General features: G+C 42.1%; 1 protein-coding gene across 2 annotated transcripts in view; it reads left to right on the top strand.

Moving 5' to 3' along the window:
* The first annotated feature begins 806 nt into the window (after nt 1-806).
* olfm3a (olfactomedin 3a) overlaps nt 807-22,886 on the top strand; it is a 28,309-nt gene continuing 6,229 nt past the window's right edge. Inside the window, exon 1 of one of the 2 annotated variants that reach the window (XM_061094069.1) lies at nt 807-875. In XM_061094069.1, coding sequence (XP_060950052.1) covers nt 807-875 — 69 coding nt within the window. Of the gene's footprint in view, nt 876-21,670; nt 21,693-22,886 lie in introns of those variants that run through there. The other variant, XM_061094070.1, reaches the window with a different exon arrangement.

The following is a 22,886-nucleotide window of genomic DNA, read 5'->3' on the forward strand; positions in this document are numbered from 1 at the left end:
TAGAAAGATAGAAAGATGGATAGATAGATGGGTAGATGGATAAATAGACAGACGGACAGCTTGATAAATAGACAGATAGATAGATAGATAGATAGATAGATAGATAGATAGATAGATAGATAGATAGATAGATAGATAGATAGATAGATAGATAGATAGATAGATAGATAGATAGATAGATAGATAGATAGATAGATAGATAGATAGATAGATAGATAGATAGATAGATAGATAGATAGATAGATAGATAGATAGATAGATAGATAGATAGATAGATAGATAGATAGATAGATAGATAGATAGATAGATAGATAGATAGATAGATAGATAGATAGATAGATAGATAGATAGATAGATAGATAGATAGATAGATAGATAGATAGATAGATAGATAGATAGATAGATAGATAGATAGATAGATAGATAGATAGATAGATGGACAGACAGGTGGATAGATAGAGGGACAGACAGGTGGATAGATGGATAGATAGTTAGATCAGTCACGTGACACTCCCCTGCAGTGTGCTGGATCTGGATGATTTGAATATTTTTTTCTCCACCTCTCTCCAAACTTTTCCTCCCCGGCTCTGCCCTCAGTCAGTCCGTCAGTCAGTCAGTCGGAGCACCGGGCAGCGCTGGGTGTGATGCCGGAGAACGTGTGGTCGCTGTGCCCGCCGTCTGAGGACTCTCTCTGCGGTTCGACAGAGACGCGCTGAGGTTGAACTATAAAGGAGAATAAGGAGCTGTGTGTGTATGTTATTGTTGAAGGACTGCGCCTCGGAGAGAAGTGGCCGGAGCCCGTCAGCATGCGGCTCCTGTTGAGCGTCCTGTATCCCGTCCTCTCCCTCACAGTCTTCGGATTATATCCCTCCATGGTGAGTTTGGTTTGCTGTTTCATTGCCTCTTGTTTGCTTTCAACCCGGGCTTCAGCTGAGGACGTATAGTTCCTCATGCAAATAGGCTTTAGTGCCGAACTTCCCTCAAAAGCCCTAGAATTTAATTTTATCTAATTTACCCGCAGAGATAAGGGAAGTGAATTAGAATAGATTCAAGGGAATTTGCAAGCCCACAGGAAACACCACAAATCGGGGTAGGCTTAACTCATTTACCTCTTACACTCAGCTATTAATTTAAACTTTGAATAATAACCAGTATCCCTTCAGAAAACAGCAATTCTGAAAACGTCTTACTTTTAATAATGCACTTCTAGAAACTAGATTTAAGAATATGCTTTTCCTCTAAGCTAAAGCATAATTTTCATCAACATTTCAATGCAGCCGAATGCAACTGTTTGGTCCTGCATCAGTCCAAAAATTATAACAACATGGATCCAGCATCCATAGATGTTTTCTGCTTTCATTAGTATGCATCAAATGCAGGTTTATGCTGAATTTTTGTGACAAATCCCCTTGTTTTTATTTCCCGAGCAAATTGATTATATTGAATGCAAGTTCATACAGCCACAAAGGCATTTCTCTCTCAAAGATGCTTCCATATGTGATGGATGAAAATATGTTGAGCATGATTGGTGATATTACCTCTTCATCCCCCCCTCCCTCATTTCTGCATTTTAGATCTGCAGGTTTTGTCTTTGTGCTTAAACTTTAATCAGATTTGAACATGGACATTTGGGACATGGACTTGAATGTGCATTGACTTGTAGCTTTGCACTGAGGGGAGGATGGAACAACGGAGAGTGAAGCTGACAACTGGGCTCACGGTGTCATAATTCATGGTTAAATCAGTGGGTCTCTGGTGGTGGAGCTGTCCGCTCGCTAGTGCTGAAACTTCAATGTACATAGGTTTGTGGCTTTGCAGCAGCTTATAGAGGAGGATGTTAAAGCTGTCCATCCTTTTACATGCAGGTTTAGAAGTGACTCAGTGTATATTATGATCATACAGGGGAGAGTTTACTCATCAGTTGGGCTGGAAAACAAGAATTCAGAATAAGAATAATTTATTAGTGACCACTTAACCAAGTTGGTGGAATCCCTGTATGTACAGCATGAAAATAATTTCATCTCAATAAGAAAAATAACAGGGACATCAACACAGACACTAGTGACACTTGAGTAAAGAATATAAACAGGACAACATCACACACACTAACATAAAGTGCTGATAAAACAATCAGCACTTGGCATCAGCACTACTGTATATTGAACAAAGGTTCAATATACATTATATAGCCTAGTGATACGTTGCTTATGCATTTTGAACAGTGATGAGATATGAATCAAACCTGATCTACCTAAGATTGGTAAAACGTTTTGCTCCTTGTCATAAAGAAGGGTTCAAACCCACAACCTTCACTCAGGAGCAAAGAATATCAGTCTTTAAATTTAGAACTATAATTTGTCATTATATGACCATGTTGTCCAGCCCTGCTCAACAGCACACAGTGCTTCATTCCTAGGGGTGAGGTCATTGATCCAGTCATAGCCGCGAAACAATCAGATAATTGATCAATTTGTTCCTGTGTAGAAGGTGAACGAATAGAAAGTAGAAGTATGAAGTATCTCCTGTTAACAGCTCTCTAAATGGGAGAATTTGTCTGTTTCACATTATGTCAGATGGGCAGTACGGTGGTGAAGTATTTTGCACGGTTGCCTCACAGCAAGAAGCTTCATGCTTCTGTGTGTAGTTTGCATGTTCTCCCAGTATTTGTGTGGGTTTTCTGCGAGTACCCCAGTTTAATCCCACAATCCAGAGACTTGCAGAATGTAAAATGATTGTAGGTGTGATTGTGAGTGTGAATGGTTGTCTGTCTCTGTATGTTGGCCCTAAGATTGATTGGTGACCTGTCCAGACTGTATTCTGTCCCCTGGGATCTGTATAGATAATGGAACGATGAATTGTTTCAGATTATTTTATTATTTGTCTGATTGGTATAGAAATGGATCAATCAATTAATAAAAACAAAGTTACTGTTAGATCAGTGAACATGATCATCCCTATAGTTGACATGTTTTCATCATTATAGAGCTCTGGATCTCCTGTCTGTGTTTTCAGGTTATGTTTTATAAATGTGCTCCTGCAGTGTTTGCTCTGTTCACTTTCTGTCTTTCATCTGTTTGCAATTATGACAGTGAATGTGGACGCGGCCATTGAGGAATTTGAGATATTGCTCGGATGAGGGCTGCATGCAAAGTGGTAGCTCGGCCCCCAAAGGCCTTTTTCTGCTTCAGTGTTTAAAAATTATCTGGAAAGGCAAACCTTTCATGGTATTACACTAAGCTGGAAATTATTAAGCTGTCACTCACTGGCTGTCAGGCCTTGTACACAAGGCTTTGCTCATTCCGGTAAAGGGAAGCAGCCGCTGCCTCTTGGCATTTAAGTTTATGCGTTATTGCTGCCTCCCCCCTCCCACTATGACTCAGTTTAGCACCATTGAGACAATCTATCATCAATCTGAATAAAGTGGTTAAACTGAGGAGTAATGGTACGGATTTCCCTCCAATGACAGGGTGGCATGATCCGTGTTTGGCAGATACCACCTCAACTGATCCCCAGTGAGCCTTTATGAAAAACATACATATATGCATAGTGTAGTTTTCCCTTGGTCTGTGCCAGCCTAGTAATTACACAGTGGTTGCTGACGGCACTCTGTTACACTCATCATAATCTCAATGATGACTGGAATTTGTGTTTTATGATGACACTTAACATTCTACACCTGGAGGACATATCGATTGGTGGAGAGACTTAATAGACTTCAGGAGGCTGATGTCACAGCGTTGCCACTTAAAATTCTATAGACAAATCTTTGTCTAGTTCTAAGGTAAGGCTCAATTTGAGGTTGAATCACACTTATTTTACGTATCTATTATAACTCTTGTATGATCTGGTAATGTCGGTATTTAACAAGTTAAAACTTGTATTCATTTATTTGCTTTCGGTTGGATATCGTTAGGGTTAGGTTATATTATTATGTTAAATCAGTGCATTTCCACATCTAGGACTACAGTATCTCCAGGTTGAGGAATTTGAGGTCTGGATTTAAAGGTAGGGTTGGTAAACTTATTTGTGGAAATCCTCCTGACATCCCAATAGCCATAAATAAAGAAAGAAAGAAATAAAGCTGGTGTCTCTGTCAGCAGTTGTCAGACAGAGCAGGTTCAGGCTTAACTTCTACAAGAAGGCTGATGGGAGGGGGTGGTATAAATCGGTTGCATATTTTCAAAGTGTACCTTGCTTTTGCTAGCTTCCCCAGGATTACAACCGTTGCTTTAAAGAGTGACTTAAACTATTTCAACTAGGCTTAAACATCCAGTTTACATTTGTAGAATCCAACACCAACAGCAAAGAGGCGCCGTTTGCCTTTTCTTATAGTCCATCAATCAGTCAATCAATCAATCACTTTGTTTGTATAGCACTTTTCATGCAAACACAATGTAACACAAAGTGCCTCTAATAAAAACAACCCCATCATGCACACAGCAATAAATCACCATGTTATAAATAAAGACACCACATAAATACTTCCTGTATTTATCGATTGCTTTTTCTTTGGTAATAAAATGCCATCATAAATCTTCAAAAGCAGGATATAAAAAAAATGAAAAATAGCAAACCTACCTACCACCTTGATTCCTCGTAATATGCATGAGTCTCTTTGGCTCAACAACAAATATCATGCCTGCTCTTCACCAAGGGCAACAAGTTTGTGAATATTGTGAATGTTTATGGATAGTTTAATCTTTGGGATTCGGGTGCAGCACCAGTGGGATGGTGCTCTGTGTGGGCACGTGGCCTCTGTGTTGTAAAGTGAGTAGGTGGCAGGCACACATACACACGCCCACATGCACTCACACCCGAAGTCCAATCCACTTGTGCTGCATGTGGCAGCTCTAACAATTCACTGAGGTGCAGTTTTCAAAGAAAGAGAGGTCTCAGGTCAAATAATTGGACTTTTATCACACTTGATCATAACATGGTTAGATGGTTAGAAATGTGAGCACAGCTGCAGAGGACCTGCAGATGAGATGTTACATGCTCTCGCTTAAATGGCATTCTGTTGATCATTAATCATATGAGAACACCAAAAGGCATTGTTTGAAGTTTATGTTTATCATCCGTTTCAGTGGTGCATTAGCATTTACGTGGACGACACACTTAGGCTTGGTGGGGAAATCTGCCTTGGCACAGATGCCGTATTAAAAGATGAGAGATGCTGCAGGGCACACACCTACACACAATATTTAGCGATTAAATAAAAAGAAAAACATTCTGGAGGTTTCCTTCTTCACATCAGCAGGGGCTTAATGAAAGATGACACCCTCTAACTATGTGTCAACACAAACAAAGCAAACGTGCCAACGGGACAGCCGGCAAAGTCATTACAGGCGAGATGTGATTCATGTGTGAAGCATTGAGACGTTTTATCAGAGCTGATGGAGTGGAAATAAAGACAGTGAAGGTGAAATGTGTTCACTCAGACCACCAGCACCACCACCATCAGCAGCAGCAGCAGCAGCAGGGTGAATATATGCTTCGTCCTTCTTTACTGTTTGAACCTGCCTGATGAGTTTTCTGTCACTTTCTTGGAGTTGGTGGTCTGAGATGTGTCAGTTGCATGTTGGCACATTTTTTGAGTCCAGCTTACTTTTGTTGGAGAAGGGAATTCATCCTGTTCACGAGTAATAAGATGTCTACGTACTGACTGTGACAGATAACCTCCAGTAACGTCGGCACAATTTTCAGCTTTCACTTTGAGCCATTTTGCACATTTCTGCCAATTTTGCTCCAAAATGAGATTCACTAAAACAAGCACTATTATTACTATGTATAATGATGAAATGCTTGAAATTGCTGTCATTTTTATATATGATTATCATGACTTTAAAATGACTTTCCAGCTCTTTTTACTCCTCTGGGCGAATGCAGCTCAGTTAATAAGCATAATTACAGGAGTTGAGACATGATGTTAAAACTACCAGGGGCATAGTTAGGGCCCTCTCTCTCTCGGTTTCCCTTATGATTACTGTAATTACAGCCCAGGCGTTCACAGCAGACACATATCAGTGGATGAGAGCTGAAAGGCTGGTCCTGAGAGGGAAGGTAGACATTGTGGTCTCAATAAATTTATACTGTACTCAATCAACCTGGGAGATCATTACGACCTATATGCTTGTTAAGATCCTATAGCGAAGATAAAATACCGCTTATAAAGTAGCTTTAAATGGCAGGGTGAGATGGATGATGAAGTAGGTAGATAGGAGTTTAATTAGAGTTTGATATGAGTTCCCTTGAGGTTAAACATTTTATTTAAGATAGGGTACACCACAAAATCCTAACTTACTTCACTGCTTCACTGACAAATCCAAAAAGTGGATGCAAAACATCTGGATTACCCCCTGGTGGCTAGTTGCAGTATAGGTCATTAGTCCCACCCACTCCATGTTAACTTATATTTTAGCTAGTTTGTTCGAGTGTTGTCTTTTCTAATAACTTTGGTTTTAATTCGTTATTTGCTATAAAAATGGGGTGAGACATGATTGACAGCTGAGATTGACTTGTGATCGGTCAGGGGGGGTATCCACAGGACTTTGATGCTACGTCTCCACTCCCCAATACTCTGGCTCTGAATGATTATAGTCGGAGGCAGACCAAAACTGGGGTTTCATTCATAGGTGGCAACCGTTTACTCAGTTCAGCTAGCAGAATTAGCAAGACCATTTTGTAAATCATTTTAGGTGACCCACAGAAATCTCAGGGGTTTTCACCAACTGCCTCAGAAAAATAAGCAGAAAGAACAAATTAATCAGCAACGTTTCTTTTGTATTTAAACAACATATCTGTCAGAGGACCTAAAGAAAGAAGGTCCAGTGAGGCTAGTGTTAATGTGAAGTTAATTATACGATATAAACATTTTTGTATTATAGGGTTGTTTAAGGTAACATTTGGACGTCTCTGCTGGTTGCCTTAAGGTCTGATGTTAATGCTCCAAAACAACCTGTTTGGTTCTGCATTGACCTCTGAATTATGCAGGCATAACTTCTGGTTCTAAAGGTAAAAATATTTGTATGCAAAATTGCAAAAATGTGATTCCACCACTCAATCTGGCACATTTCCTTTCTGTGAAAATAAAGAATACAATTATTAAACCTTCAAAACAACCACGTTTTATCCATTTTTTTTACCAAACACTCAAAGAAGAATTCACTGCCAGAATTTCATGTCGTCCTTCTGACAGGGAAAAGAATCACTTCAAGAAAAACAACAAAAAAGGGGAAATGTACAAAATGGAGCCAGGCACATTCTCAAAATGAATAAAACATGAAACATAGCTGGAAGAACATGGTTTTGCTCACGACTAGTGATTCTTACTTCAATTAGTCGATATTTATTCATAAAATCCCAAGATGGAAGTTTACTTTTTTGCCTTTTCTCCATAAACACATCTATATACAGCACATCTGTAGTGAGTAATTTAGAGCTACATGATGTGTAAATAGCTGTTCCTTGAGACGCCTCAGTATAGATCCAGGCTGTGTATACCCGCGGCAGTTTACAGGAACATTGTGACTCAGGGAGGTGACCTGACACTGGACCTATACTGCAGTCATCCATCAGTTCATAGTTCAGCTCCGTGCCTTATGTGGCAAAATCTAAAACTTGACCTGCTGTGGTCGCTTACTTTTGCTAAGCTATGATAGGACCATCTCGTGTTCAGCGGAGGGGGTTAGCAAACTATGTGCTGTACTTTTCCTGGAAGGCCATCATCCACAAACTACTACCAACTAAGTTCTGTATATTGACAGCCCCTACCCATTTATCCTTCTGTTATTTGAAGGTGATCTAAGAGAAGTCTTTAACTGAAGTAATAGTATAAAGCTACAGCAAATAAATTGCAATGTAACTTCAAAGGATGTCCTGGAATGCACTGAGCATTTTAATGTGAAAGTATCTTAGACTTTAGAGCTGCGTTCAGATGGTATAACTTTTCTCCAAGTAGATCTTATAATTGCAATTGTTGCAGAGGTGAAAACTGAACCAGAGCCAACACAAGTTATGCATAATCAAATTTTTTCTTGCTTTAGTCTCAGCAGTGGGTTCTCGTTGCTGCAGCTTTAATATCAGAGCATGCTGACAACACTGCTGAGCATAATTAAAAGTACAAAATTCAAAGGTTACTAAAGAGCAGGAAATAATCAGGAGAACTGCACCTGCTGCAGCAGTTTGTAACATGTGACCTCGTCCATGTCTATGGATCCTGTGACGTTCATGTGGCAGCCTGTCCTTTTGATACATTTGAGTTTCTTTTGCAGTACTAATGATCATGCTCCTAATTTAAAATCACATGTGCACGTTGATTCAGATTTGTGAGCATTGATTAAAAGCAGGGTGCTCATCCCAGTAGGCTGCTCAACTAATTACGATAATACGTAAAGATTAAAAGTAAGGGGCCTCCTCTGGTTAAATGTATAAAATGAAGGTGGTTGCATTTTAAGAAAATACATTATGTTGTAATATTGTGTATTATTATTGGTTACACCGTTGTACCCCATATACACAAATACATTTTCGCAAAAGTCCTTTTTAGCACAATCATGATTCATGTTCTGAATTTTGATCACACTTCAAATATTTTAGTAAACTCAATTTCTACCTTCAGATGCTTCCTTTTACGGTAGTTGAGTAGATTAACTGTAGTGTTGGCTGTCATCTAACAAAGCTTATAGAGAATTTTGCTTTGAGAAACATCTGACTGTGCAGAGCCAAACCACTGACACGCTCCTGACACAGTCCCTCTTTGGCACCATCTCCTGATCGGAGCTGCTGCTAGTTTATGTTGCACAAATAGGCTTCGTCATGCTCGATAGACCCTGTAAGATGGACACATGATTTAATCGATCTAATGATTCCACATATCTGTCTGTCTTTAGCAAGTTGTGTTCAACGCAAAAGCCCAACATACATTTTGTTGTTGGTATGCTTTATACCGAGCTGAATAAGAGCTTTTATTTAAAATGTTATGAAAATGGGTCTGAAAATTGGGTTGCTTGCCAAACAGGCCTTACAAAATGTTGACACAAAAGCTGACATGTTATATCGATGAACACAACAGTGCATTTGCGACTGACAACTGAGCCGTGGCTTCAGATAGAAGCTGCAACCAGTATCACCACAGGCCAAACAAACAGCCCATTCCAAACAGGCAGAACAGACACCAGCCACAAGTTTGTCTAGCTGGACATTGTTTTGAATGTTGTGTGGATCCACGTTATCAGGGTAGACAGAGAATGTCATGAAATGTGACAAATGTTTCTGCAATTCACTTGAAACATAGATTGTTGACGAACATTAGTGGTAAATTTAATCAGTTAAGCTTTAGACATGGTTGAACCTGGCTTTATCTTCAGTATAAACACTGTCACAGCTGCTTAGTATTCTGCCTGTGTATGCATGTTGTCACGACTACCTAGCTCCCAGTAGCCATGACAAAAGGGAAGACTGACACCGTCGGGTAACGTTAACAATAACTCAGGTTTATTTAACAAAACGGGTACAAACAACAGTCTCACAACAGGGTGCAGGCAGCCTTACGGCGTCAGGCCAGAGCTGGAACAGAGAGAGCTTGGAGGTTCCGGGACACTGCTTCAATACTGATGACAATCACCTGGTGGCCATCACCTGGAGCCCCGCCCCTCATCAACCACAACCTGCTCCTCCTTTAGACAGGTTGTGGTTGAGGCGGTGGACTAGTGGCAGAAACTTGGACTAGTGGCAGAGAAGGGGTCTCTGGTTCGATGCTGGTTCGTCTCCTCGGAGTTTCATCGAAAACTTACCTGGATGGTATAACAACATAAAAAGACGAACCTGGACCTGTCCAAAGATCAAAAGACTATTCTCCCTACCCTGTCTAGTGCCCCTGAGCAAGGCACCTTACTCCCCCAACATCTGCTCCCCGGGCGCCGTACACGGCTGCCCACTGCTCTGCTCTGCAGTGTGTCCTGCACCAGATGGGTCAAAAGCAGAGGACTAATTTCCCCATTGCATGAGTGTGTCTTTGCATGTTTGTGCATGTTTGTGGGATAAATAAAGTGTTTCTTCTTCTTCTTCTCCTACGTGTTGCATGGGGAGAACAGGAGAATGCACACATATTAAACACAGGGCCTAGTGTTAAAGCCGAGGCGTCACATCACTCCCCCCCAAAAGACAGGAACCCATACCATGGGTTTCTGGTAAAACATCTCCAAAAAAGAAACACATGTGTACACAATCATAGGCTTAAGTGAACACCCAGACATGCTTTACCTACACACCAAACCACCATTCATCCAGTCCACACAGTCTCACTCATGGCCTAAATTCCGTCTCACCCTCCCATACATCCGGCGCCTGACACACGGGACAGCTGAAACAGAACAAGACATGAGACAGATAGAAAACCAACAGACAGATAAACACATTCATTCCTCCGGGGCTCGAGAAAGGGCGTCAGCCATCACATTTTCCCGGCCACGGATGTGCCGAACGTCCAGTGTGTAGGGCTGCAAAAAAAGTGCCCAGCGCATTAAGCGCTGATTTGAATTCTGAAGAGACTGAATGAAGGTGAGGGGATTGTGGTCTGTGTACACCACAACAGGATACAAACCTCCCCCCACATAAACATCGAAATGTTGGAGAGCCCATATTAAGGCTAAACCCTCCTTCTCAATTGTGGAATAGTTCAATTGATGTTTAGTGAACTTGCGTGAAAAAAAACACACTGGCTTGTCCACCCCAGTGTCGTCCTTCTGCAACAAGACTGCGCCCGCCCCAACTTGGCTGGCATCCACCTGTAACAAAAAAGGTTGTTCCAGTCTTGGCGCAGCCAACACTGGAGCAGAGGTTAACAACAGTTTTGCATTATCAAATGCTTTCTGACACTCAGAGGACCACTCGTACTTAACAGTGCCCTTTAACAAATTGGTCAATGGGGCCACCACTGTTGAAAAGTTAGAACAAAAATTTCTGTAATAGCCAGCCATTCCAAGGAATCGCATCAGCTCTTTCTTCGTCTCAGGAGGGGGAAACCTGTCGATAGCCAACACTTTTGCCCTCACAGGCCGCACCACCCCCTGCCCTACCACCTTGCCCAAGTAAACCACAGTGGCCTTCGCAAATTCGCAACCGCTCGAAAAATGCACGAATGCGGTCCAGGTGTGTATCCCAGGTGTCTGCATAACAGACAGCATCATCCAAATACACTGCACACCCCTCCAAACCTCCCAAAACTCTATTCATGAGTCTCTGGAAGGTTGAAGGAGCGTTACGCAGTCCAAAACTCATCCTGGTATAAGAGTAATGTCCAGACGATGTTATGAACGCTGAAACTTCTTGGGCCCTGGGAGTCAATGGCACTTGGTAGTAACCCTTAAGTAAGTCAAATTTGCTGACAAACCGGGCACTACCCACCTGGTCAATGCAATCTTCGATTCGGGGTAACGGAAACGAGTCAATTTTTGTCACCGTGTTAACCTTCCTATAGTCTGTGCAAAATCTGAAGGAAGAATCAGATTTCTTTACCAGCAGACAAGGAGAAGCCCAGCTGGAATAAGATGGTACGGCTAATCCATTATCAAGGAGGTACTGCACGGATGAATCAAGACTTTTCCGCTTGTCGAGTGAGACGCGATAAAACCTTTGACGAACCGGTTTTGCGTCTCCCACATCTATGTCATGTTCGATCACGCTTGTGCAGGTCGGTGTGTCAGAAAATAAGGATGAAAACTCAAAAATTAAACTTTTTAGTTGCTCCCTATGTTCACTCTTCAAATGACTAAGAAGATTATCCAAATTAGCCAGCATTTCGCTATTACCCAGCCGAGCCTGCAACACTGCATCATCAGGCCCACACACGCCATCCTCAGCTGTCACCTGAGTGATGTCGGGTGCGTCTGACCCCACAGCAAGCCCTACTGGTTTCAGCCTTGCGTCCCTCTCCTTGATCTGTGAAGATGAAGAAAAATAAGGCTTGAGCAGGTTGATATGACAAAGCTGTGTTTTGTGTCTTCTTTCAGGAGTTGACACAACATAATTAACATCTGAGACCTGGCAGATGACAGTATACGGCCCCAAGTACTTGGCCTTGAACGGTGAACCCGCTATAGGCAGCAATGCAAGAACTTGATCACCTGGGCCAAAAGCCCTCACCACTGCCTTGCGGTCATACAGATTCTTCATTTTCTGTTGAGCATTACTCAGATTTTCACTCGCCATTTTCCATGCCAGGAACAGCTTGCGACGAAAACCCTGAACATACTCGGCCAAGTTCTCTGGTGGCTCCGTACGGTCCAACTCACTCCCTAAAACAGACAGAGGAGTACGCACCTTGTGGCCAAAGACAAGGTCATTAGGGCTGTACCCCGTACTCTCCTGCACGACAGCCCGTGCCGCCAGCAGGAGCCATGGTAAGCCCTCTTCCCATTCCCGCTTCAGCTCTATACAATAAGCACGCAACAAGGACTTCAAGGTGGCATGAAAGCGCTCCAACGCCCCCTGGCTTTGCGCATGATATGCACTGCTGAGATTATGCCTAATGCTTAACTGTTTCAATGCCTCAGCAAAGGTCTTGGATGTAAAGTTTGAACCACGGTCGCTTTGAATAACTTTCGGAATGCCAAATATGGAAATAAAGTGAGACAACGATTTCACTACAGCTTTAGTAGTAATCGACCTCACGGCATACGCTGCAGGATATCGAGTAGCCTGACACATCACCGTGACCATATACTCCATACCAGACTTTGACTTTGGCAGGGGTCCAACACAGTCAACAATTAAATACTCAAAAGGAATACCAACCGAGTGGATAGGCTTCAGTGGCGCAGGTTTTATGGTCTCATTGGGCTTCCCAGCAACCTGGCAAACATGACATGATTTTACAAATCCCGCAACATCACGTTTAATGCGAGGCCAGTAAAAATGCTGCAACACATGGTTATAAGTCTTCCTTATACCAAAATGACCAAATGTTTCGCCATGAGCAGCTTTCAACACTAACTCACGATACACTGCGGGCATTACCACCTGCAGCACCTCACCTGCCACATCAGCACCCGCGTGAGGCAACCACCTGCGAAGCAGTAAACCATTTTGGACAAAATAACCATGATCTACACTCTGATTATCATTAGCCATAGCAACATACTTTTCCAAAGTGGTATCAGTCTTCTGAGCATGAATAACCTGATCAACAGATAATGGTACTGGTAGGTCGGGAATGAACAATTTAGACAACGTCCCAGAAACGTCTGGCGCTTCCTCCACCTGCGCACGAGCCATAGCACGAGTCACCGCGCAGGCAGTGAACACCTCTGGAAAATCCTCAAAACATTTGTCAGACTCAGGTGACAGTAACCCGCCTGTACTGACCACAGGTGGTGGCGGAGACTGACAGGGAAAAACACAATCATGTCCCAGATTATTGCCCAAAATCAGATCAATGCCATCCACAGGCAGCGATGGACGAAGAGCAATAATCACTTCGCTGTTAATAAAGCCAGAATTCAGTTCAATCCTATGCAGCGGCACGGGAAACGAATGTAACGCAATTCCTCGAATCAAGACCACACTGTCAGTGTCTGATGTCGAGGAAAAAGGGAGAACAGACTGACGAATAAAACTCTTAGAGGCGCCAGTGTCGCGTAATATCCTGACTGGCACTCTACAAGAGTCACCAACCAAGGACACATAGCCATCACTAACGAACGGAGTGTAATCAGCGTCAGGAATAGTTGTAGGCACAACATTCAAATTTTCGTTTTCCCCTGAAATAGAACACTTGGAAGGGAAGGCATTAATACCATCTACGTTTTGTGCGTTCCTCACACATTCAAAACGAACAGCAGACACGCACCCTACGTCTTTGGTGCTGACCATGCCTTCTCTAGGCCTATTACGGTTCCACTCAGGACATTGGCGTCTCCAGTGACCTGGCTTATGGCATTTATGACACATATTGTCAAGCTTGCCATCATTCCCTTTACCCACCGCAGCAGCGTTATATCTCACGGAAGGACCAGCATTAAACCGTGGGACAGTGTTAACCAGATCAGAGCGCTGCTCCCGCTGATAATAATCTTTGCGCGGTTAAAATTCACGGAAATTAGTCTTGTGTGTTAAGGAGTATCCATCAGCGAGGGAACTAGCCTCAGAGACCGCTTTCACCTTATGTTCGCTTACATAAATAGCCACCCTCTCATGCAAGATATTCTTGAACTGCTCCACAATCATTAAATTGCACAATGACTCAAAATCCTCAACATCCTCAGCTGCAAGCCACCGATGAAACAAATTGGACAGGTCCCTGCCCACCTCAGCATAAGTTTGTTTATTAGACTTTTGATGATTCCGAAAACGTTGTCGGTAAGCCTCTGGTACTAGCTGATATGCCTTCAACACGGCTTCTTTCACAGTTCTGTAATCTTTACGCTCCACAGCAGACAGAGCGACAAAAGCTTCTTGGGCATGCCCATGCAAAGCAGTCTGTAGCAATAAAACCTTGTCCTCACTAGTCCACTTAAGATCACTAGCGACACTTTCAAATAAGGAAAAGAAAACATCTGGGTCCCGTTCGTTGAACTTCGGGAGAAACTTTACCATATTTGATAAGCCTGATGGCTGATTGGAATTGCCGTATCTCCCCTCTGCCATCAGGTTTAGCCGAGTGTGCTCTAACTGTATCTTTTCCTGCTCCAATTCACGTTCCTTTTCCCTTTCCGCAGCGTCGAACTGTATTTTTTCCTGCTCCAATACACGTTCCTTTTCCCTTTCCGCAGCGTCGAATCTCCTTTGCTCCATTTGCAAAATCGCTTTTTGCTGTTCAAAAGTTAACATACTGTGAGACATAGCAGATGCCTCAGCCTCTGATTTCTGATCTGGATCCATAACTGGAGTACAAAAAAAAGGCAACACCCGTTGTGTTTTTAAGCCCTCGCGAATGAAATCTACCAACCGGTCTTTCCTTGCAGATCTAGGCAGCGTAATCTCAATAAAATAATAATCAGCGACATTTATTAACTCCTTTACTGTAAGTGTCTGCAACAAGCTCTCAGAAGGAGCACTCAAAAAGTTCCCCACTGCGCTCATAACCAGTGCAACCCAGCACTTAACAATTCATGAGCAAATGAATACACATGTGGTGACCACTGTTCACGACCAACAGCGCACTCTCACAACCAAACTCGATCAAAAAATATCCAAACAAACAAATCAGCACGGTGCAAACGCGGTTAACACAATAGGGCAAACAAATCACGGAGCATTCCCCCTAAACATTTACCCCCCGACTAAACTGACCTAGCTTCTGACGGAGCCCAAGAACCGGGGATCAGTGAACAAAAGAATTGAACACTCACCAATACCGGTCAACGCTACCATTTAGACAGTGCAGGTCCCCCCACACAACCAGGCGAGGAAACAGCAGGCCACGCCTACTACTATAACTTCATTCACAATTTCCAGATTCAAAAAAAAAATTGGATGAGCCCCCACATGTCACGACTACCTAGCTCCCAGTAGCCATGACAAAAGGGAAGACTGACACCGTCGATTAACGTTAACAATAACTCAGGTTTATTTAACAAAACGGGTACAAACAACAGTCTCACAACAGGGTGCATGCAGCCTTACGGCGTCAGGCCAGAGCTGGAACAGAGAGCGCTTGGAGGTTCCAGGACACTGCTTAAATACTGATGACAATCACCTGGTGGCCATCACCTGGAGCCCCGCCCCTCATCAACCACAGCCTGCTCCTCCTACGTGTTGCATGGGGAGAACAGGAGAATGCACACATATTAAACACAGGGCCTAGTGTTAAAGCCGAGGCGTCACAATGTCCATCCACTCAGTTTGGCCCGTGGAGCTGTCCACTGGCTTTACTCCAACGATAATGTTCGATGACTGTTTCATTATCATCCTCCATGATACCTGTGACTGATGTGTAGTCTCGAGGCCCATCAGAGTAGACACCCCAGAGAATAAGCACAAGGGTGTGAACAAGATTATGCCGGAGCTCATTCAGAGACAGTCTGGGGCAGAATGTGCTGAGGTCCTGCGCGATTATCTATTCAATCTTTTCTTCGCAAGGGTCAAAAAAGGCAGGAAGGTGGCACGCCTCTTGGAAATTAATCTCCCGGCAATTCTTTCATCACAGTCACATCTGAGAGAAAAGATGGCCCTCTCTTTTTCTACCTCCCCCCTCTCTAGCCTCAGAATTCTTCTGGGTCTCAGGATTAGTGCTGCCCGGATTGCTACTGCTGAGTTAAGGGGTGTTACCATTTGTCATTGTTGTCCTAGACGTCTGCATCAGTCTTGTTGCAGAGCTGGCTGCACATGCGAGTTCATCTTCCTCTGCCATTACAGCTAAAATGTTAACTCATTTAAGCCGTATGATCATCAGTTACAGTACTGACATGCGCATTCCACTTCACTTGCCTCCAATACCCTGGTGGCTTTTTGTTTTGACAGGTTGATAGATTACTGGATAGATAGCATGGTAGCACTTGGATTTGCCTTCTAAAAGGACTTTTTTTCATATTATAACATGGCAAAATTCAATTTTGACCTGCAGATCCAGGATAAAGAGCAGATAGACACAGATACACTACTAATTCTTAACAGATTTCTTAAGATTTCTAAAATTGTTCAATGTAAACAAACAGAGCAGATTCTAAACAACAGAAGCAGCATAGTGAAATAGACGTTATTGCCAGTTCTGGTGCTGTATAATGTAATGGACAGGTAGTGAAAGAAGGTGTGACATCCAACAGATTCCGAGGGAAAGGTACACAGACTAAATAAAGAAAGATAAATTATCCTGTGTGAAAGAACTGCAGTGATGTAACAAGTGCAGCTGAAACTATAAAGTCTGTCTTTCGGTGTGGACGGTAAAAAGATTCTGGACAAGAACACGTGGTAGGTCGGTAGAGGCTCATTTGTGGCTTTCTTGCTGCAGCTCCAGATGATGTTGTTGAGGGTGTTGACTGTCTTTCATGCTATTCATCTAGGCCTTATTTATCAAATATTGATTTCTACCGCTTTTTTATTTTTATTTATTTATTTCCTAAACTCCAGCATCTCACCTGTGGTTTCCCTCCAGGGAGTTGCTTATACTGCCAGACTCATAATGCTGCAGTGTAGCTAATGGAATCAGACATTATGAGGCTGGCAAAATAAATTAGATCAAAAGACCAAAGCTACACACAGCAGGGAGGAGAATGGTGAATCCTGGCAGTGCATAAAACAGATCCTATTAGCACTTAATAGAATCATTTCCTGTGCCAGACACCAACGAGTTTGAGAGAAGAAAAATCCTCTATCGAGTCATAAGTGCTCGGATTTCACAGACATGCTATTCAAGTTCAGTAAAAGCTACAGAGAAGATCCTCAGAATGAATCTTACTGAATTATCTAAAACTGGAAACAAAAATGAAAGAAAAAACCAAACCTGCTTTTTTAACTGGAACCAAATGTATGCCTTCTAATACACCCCCAACCAACAACCCCTCCATCCTCTTCAACTGTCCTTGACGACAAGTTCTGCAGATGGATGACACCAAACAAACCTTGCCTGGAGACAAGATAAGAAAAATTAGCATTTCAGGTCAGATTGTGTTAATACCTCAATGACTTCCTATCATCTGTTTGTTTCTCATTGACCCAGTCATAATGTACATTACTGTAAATGTTACTAAGGTATGTGTCACAACCCGGCTCAAGGCTGGACAAAGTAGGGAAGGCCACACATGATTTTAAATAAAAATTTAGTTTATTTCAAGAAATGAAAAGGACATTTAAATGACATCCAATCACAACAATTGTTGTAATGTAAAATTTCATCTCACCAAAATAACTGATTTGATCCCAGACAAGGCCCCAATTGCCACAACCCATTTGGACAAAGTAGGGAAGGACACACACATGTTTAAACCAAAAATAAGTTTATTTAAAGATATAAAACATTTAAATCAAATTACAATAGACACCAATTGAGTAGAAGCCAGGGGGAGAGGGAGAGTGGCTGAATGACACAAGCTTATATATAGCAGCCAGACCAGGGGTCTCATTTATAACCGTTGCGTATGCACAAAACGGGGCCTGAAACGTGCGGACGCCACTTCTCACACCAACGTTGGGATTTGGGTTCCTTTTTTATTGTTATTTTGTTTGTTCATATTTTTATTTTGCACATGTCCCCTAAAACCACTTTTGTTACCTGGAAACTGTTTCTGAATCTGCCTCCTACCAGTTTCAAAGGCCGCTCTGGTCCGCTCCTCACACTGACCTTGTGCTGCAATAAATGAAACAAAGTCCCAATCATACATTATTGGTGACCCTCTGGACTGTTCTAAGTCTGTGAGTTATGTCATTGTGGAGTTTCTAGATTATATAATAGTATCTTCAATTAATGGCCGATTGTAGATCACTGTGTTCGATATTGGGAACATGAAAAACATAACAGCTTTGGTCAGTGCTTATTTATCACTCCATTCTCTCACAAGAGGCTGAAGTGCACCGAGCCTAGATAGAACTAGAACAGGGGTGGGCAAACTTTTTGACTCGCGGGCCACAATGGGTTCCAAAATTTGACAGAGGGGCCGGGCCAGGAACAGATGGATGGAGTGTTTTTGTGAACTAATATAAATGACATGGAAAAATCATTACATGAAAGGATTTTGCCTTTACCAAGTAGCAAAGCACTTATTTGCAAGGCCATTTAACCAAAACCCGCCTTCAGAAAAAGGCTTGCTAGCCTTTGCTATTTCGAATGCCCCCCAAAAAACATGCCTTGGTAGATGACTCTTTAATCGCAGTTTGTCTGTAAAAAAAAATGTTGCTGAGTCTGTAACGTCGCCAACCTCTAAGCTGCAGCCACCCGTTCTTGCGTTGACTGACTTCGTAGCAAAGTGACGGCTGATGTTGTACTCCCTGAAAACTGCAACAGTTTCTCGTCGTATCAGGCATGCAGCCTTCGATTGGACTTCAGTGAAAAAGTATTTTGTTGTCGACTCTGTGTTAAACACTTGGCACTCATTGTCCACTTTTTGTTTCCTTGATCCTCTCATTTTACAGAAGGGCTCACAGGGCAAAGGGAAAAAGTGAAGGGAGATCATGTGCCTTTTCAAGCCCTATACACCACACTCCCTGGCAAATTTAATTTAGCTGACGCTTTTATCCAAAGCAACTTACAATAAGTGCATTCAACCCCGAGGGTTCAAACCCAGAACAACAAGGATCAAGAAAGTACAATTTCTTCAAAAATAAAGCAAAACTACAAAGTTCTATAAGTACGTGCTATTTAAGTGCTACAAAATTGTTAGTTTCCAAAAAAAAAAAAAAAAAAAAAATATTTTTTTAAATTTAATTTTTTTTTTTTTTTTTTTTTCATTTGGACAAGTTCGGCGGGCCGGATTAAAAAGCCCAACGGGCCGTATACGGCCCGCGGGCCGTACTTTGCCCATGTCTGAACTAGAAGCATTAATTTTTCTCTGTGATTTTAAATTTTTCTAAACTTCTCTCTAATCTGCTCTTTATGATAACCTCATGAATCAAAGTATTTTATGTGTTACTGGACATGCAGTTGTTGCTTCTTCTGCAACAATGGACCTAAAAGGGCAATCAGCATGTGTGACGACCTGCAGTGAAGGGCTTCTCTCCTACCTCAGTAAGTGTGTGTGTGCTCATCTGTCTCGCGCTGCTCTCTGCTCAGACACTCAGAGCTATTTTCTTAGTATTGGAAGGTGGCAGGATGCTGCTCTAGATTGTTGTGGCCCGCTTTAACTTCTGCTTGCATCCATGGACAGATTGGACATGAATGAGAGGGAGGGGGCAGAGGGTGTGTGTCAGTAGCAGAGAGACAAGAAACACTGCAATATGGATGTTTTTTATAAACTACCTCAAGTCAATATTTTCTGTGTGTGTCAACCACCTCCAGAGATAATGGGGGTCACACGCCTCTGACATCATTTATTCAGGGGTCGGGTGGTGGCTGGAACATTTGAGAAACCCTACTGGAGATGGAAAGAGAAAAGAGTAGAACATGTTTCATTTACAATATAAGATAGAGCCTATGTATCCGTCTCAGTTTATTACAGGAGGGTAAAAGGCCCTTTTGTTTACTTTCTTGTAGAAGAAACTTTGTAAAACTCCCCAGGAGGTGAGTTTTGATATTGCAGGGCTCACTTTTTAAACTGCACTAAACTTTTTAACAATTCTTTGCTTTGTTGTGCAGCCATCTGAGTCCTTCTTACTAAAAAGCAACAGAAGTAAGAGCTGGGGGTGCAAATTTATAAAGATATATTATATAGGTTCCCCACTGGCCACATGTGGGTGGTCCTGTGTTTCCTCCCTCAAGCTTGGCTCTTCTATAGAGACCTGAGAGCAGGGCCGGGTCTAGGCAGGGGCAAGAGGGGGCCTGGCCCCCTCAAATAAATGTTGTGCCCCCTCAAACTAAATCCCAATTTATAATAATAATAATATAATAAAGCACAATGCCCCCTCAAGATTTGTGGCTGCCCCCTCATACATGCCTGTCTTGACCCGGCCCTGCCTGAGAGCCTGAGGGTTCTGTGCAGTAGCTGTTCTTAGGACTGAGCTCTTCTGGATAAGGATCTCAGATGTTTCTGGAACCTGCTCAGTTTGGGGGTTATAGCCCCAAGCGCTCCGATTACCACCGACACTACTTTCTCCTTTTTCTCTAGCTCCTCTATCAGTCCTTGGTATTTTTCAAGCTTCTCATGTCCCTTCTTATTGACGTTGCTGTCGCTTGGGATTGACAACATCTTTCACAACTGCCTTCTTCTGACGATTATCAACCACTATAATTAAAAAACAAGAATATATATATATATATATATATATATATATATATATATATATATATATATATATATATATATATATATATATATATATATATATATATATATATATATATATATATATATATATATATAATATTATATGCTTCAACAAGGAGTTTGATTGTGGTTGTAGAACATTTATCAATGGAGTGACTGTAAAGCAAAGGGATATTTCTACTACCATCTACTATCAGCTGTAGTAACACATCTCAGTGCTGATCTGGCAGTTATTTTGTTTCCTTCATGTGAAGCGTGAAAAAAAACGCAGCCTCAGCACCACAGGGTCCCATTTGTGCTGAAATGTTTTGCTGCTCCTTTCTGGTTTTGACTGTAAACATATTGAGCAGTGGCTCAAAAAAAAAATTGTTGGCACCTTCACTCCAACGAAATATTGATGAGTGTTGTATATCAGCCCTAAAAAAGCCATGAGTCAAACCTTGGCAAACAGACTGGGAGATCAAGAATGAGCATCTTGGCAACTGGTTTGTGTTTGTGTGTTTGTGCGTACTGTATGTAACCATTCAAGCGTGTGTGTATGTGTGATGCGTGTGCAGAGAGCAGAACCCTGCTGGGTGGCTGGGGAGAGCTTTGAGCTGCTAGATGCTGTTTTGTGGGGATGATTAATGACCAGACGTTGGCGCGCAGCTCTGTGAAACCATTGTAGCCTTGGAGCCCGATTCTTCTATCTAACATAGATAGAATAAATTGAAAAAGAAGTTCTCTCCTCATCAACAAACAACAGATTTACAAACAAAATACTCTGTACGAGATCAGTTAAACACTACAGCAGATTACATACAAGGCTAAAACAGGAAAAGGTATGAACCAGTCTTTACATTAATCAGATCAGAGCATGGCTGCCAGTGCTTGTATAGAACTTGTTATGCTCTTTTATGTCTGTTCGTTTGTGCATTAATAAGGCAAGGACATTTTATTTATAAAGCAATATTCAGACACAAAGCAATTCAAAGTGCTTTACAATGGCCTTGAATTGCATAAAAATACTTCCAGAAGACATTAAAATTGCACTTAAAGAGAGGCCTTTACAGAAGTGCAGAATAATTAAAGTAATTTAAATATAAAAAAGTATATTAATATAACTGAGATGGACTTTACTGCTAATGCTTTTTCTCTAGTACATGCTGATTATGGTTATATATGCTGTCTCTGTACTTCTCTGCAGTGATATATCTGCCTGCATGCCGACGCTCATAGCTCCGTCTCCCTTTCAGTCACATCCTCTCTTGTCTTTGTCCTCTCCTCTTGTTTCTTGTTTTATCAGCTTCTGTTTACTATATCCACATCGCAACCTCTTCAACTCATCTGTCTGTTCATTAACTCCTCCCTCCTTTACATTGACCTACTATCCTTCTGATACGCCACTCGGATTATTACAGTAGATGACAAGGTTTACCAGCAGAGTGCTGCAGTGGCAAAGTACATAAATATTTATATGAATACAAAGCGTCCCCAAGCTTGTTTGTCTCTTCTTGCTTGATTGAAGTGTCAGTCAAATCTCTCTGTTGCTGGGAAAAGTGCTTGGCCACATGTCCTATGAATAATTGAGCAAAAGCACTTGAAGTCACTTGAAGTTACTCAAAGTTCACTTCTTTAGTTTCCAAAGTTCTAAAACACTCACAAGACTTGTTTTGAAGCTAAGTCTGTGGTAAGGGAGAACTTTGATTCTGACTGGACAGAACCTGAATATCGTTTAAAGAGAACCAAAGTTCTCAAGGGGGGAGCTGGGGCCAATCCCAGCTGGTGTTTGGCGAGAGGAGGGTTTCACCTGACAGGTTGTCAGTGTATCACAGGACCAACAAACAGAGATAAAGAGCCATTCACACCTATGTTCAATTTAGAATCTCCAATTAACCAAACCCTAATCTGCATTCGACTGTGGAGGAAGCCTGAGTACCCGGTCATAACCGATGCAAACACGGGGAGAACATGTAAACTCCACACAGAGAGACCCTAGCCAGAATTTGAACCAGAAACCTTCTTGCTTTGCACCTGTAGTGAATAGTGTGAAACCTA

The sequence above is a fragment of the Limanda limanda genome, chromosome 20 (assembly GCF_963576545.1).
Source record: "Limanda limanda chromosome 20, fLimLim1.1, whole genome shotgun sequence".
In the NCBI taxonomy this organism is placed as follows: domain Eukaryota; kingdom Metazoa; phylum Chordata; class Actinopteri; order Pleuronectiformes; family Pleuronectidae; genus Limanda; species Limanda limanda.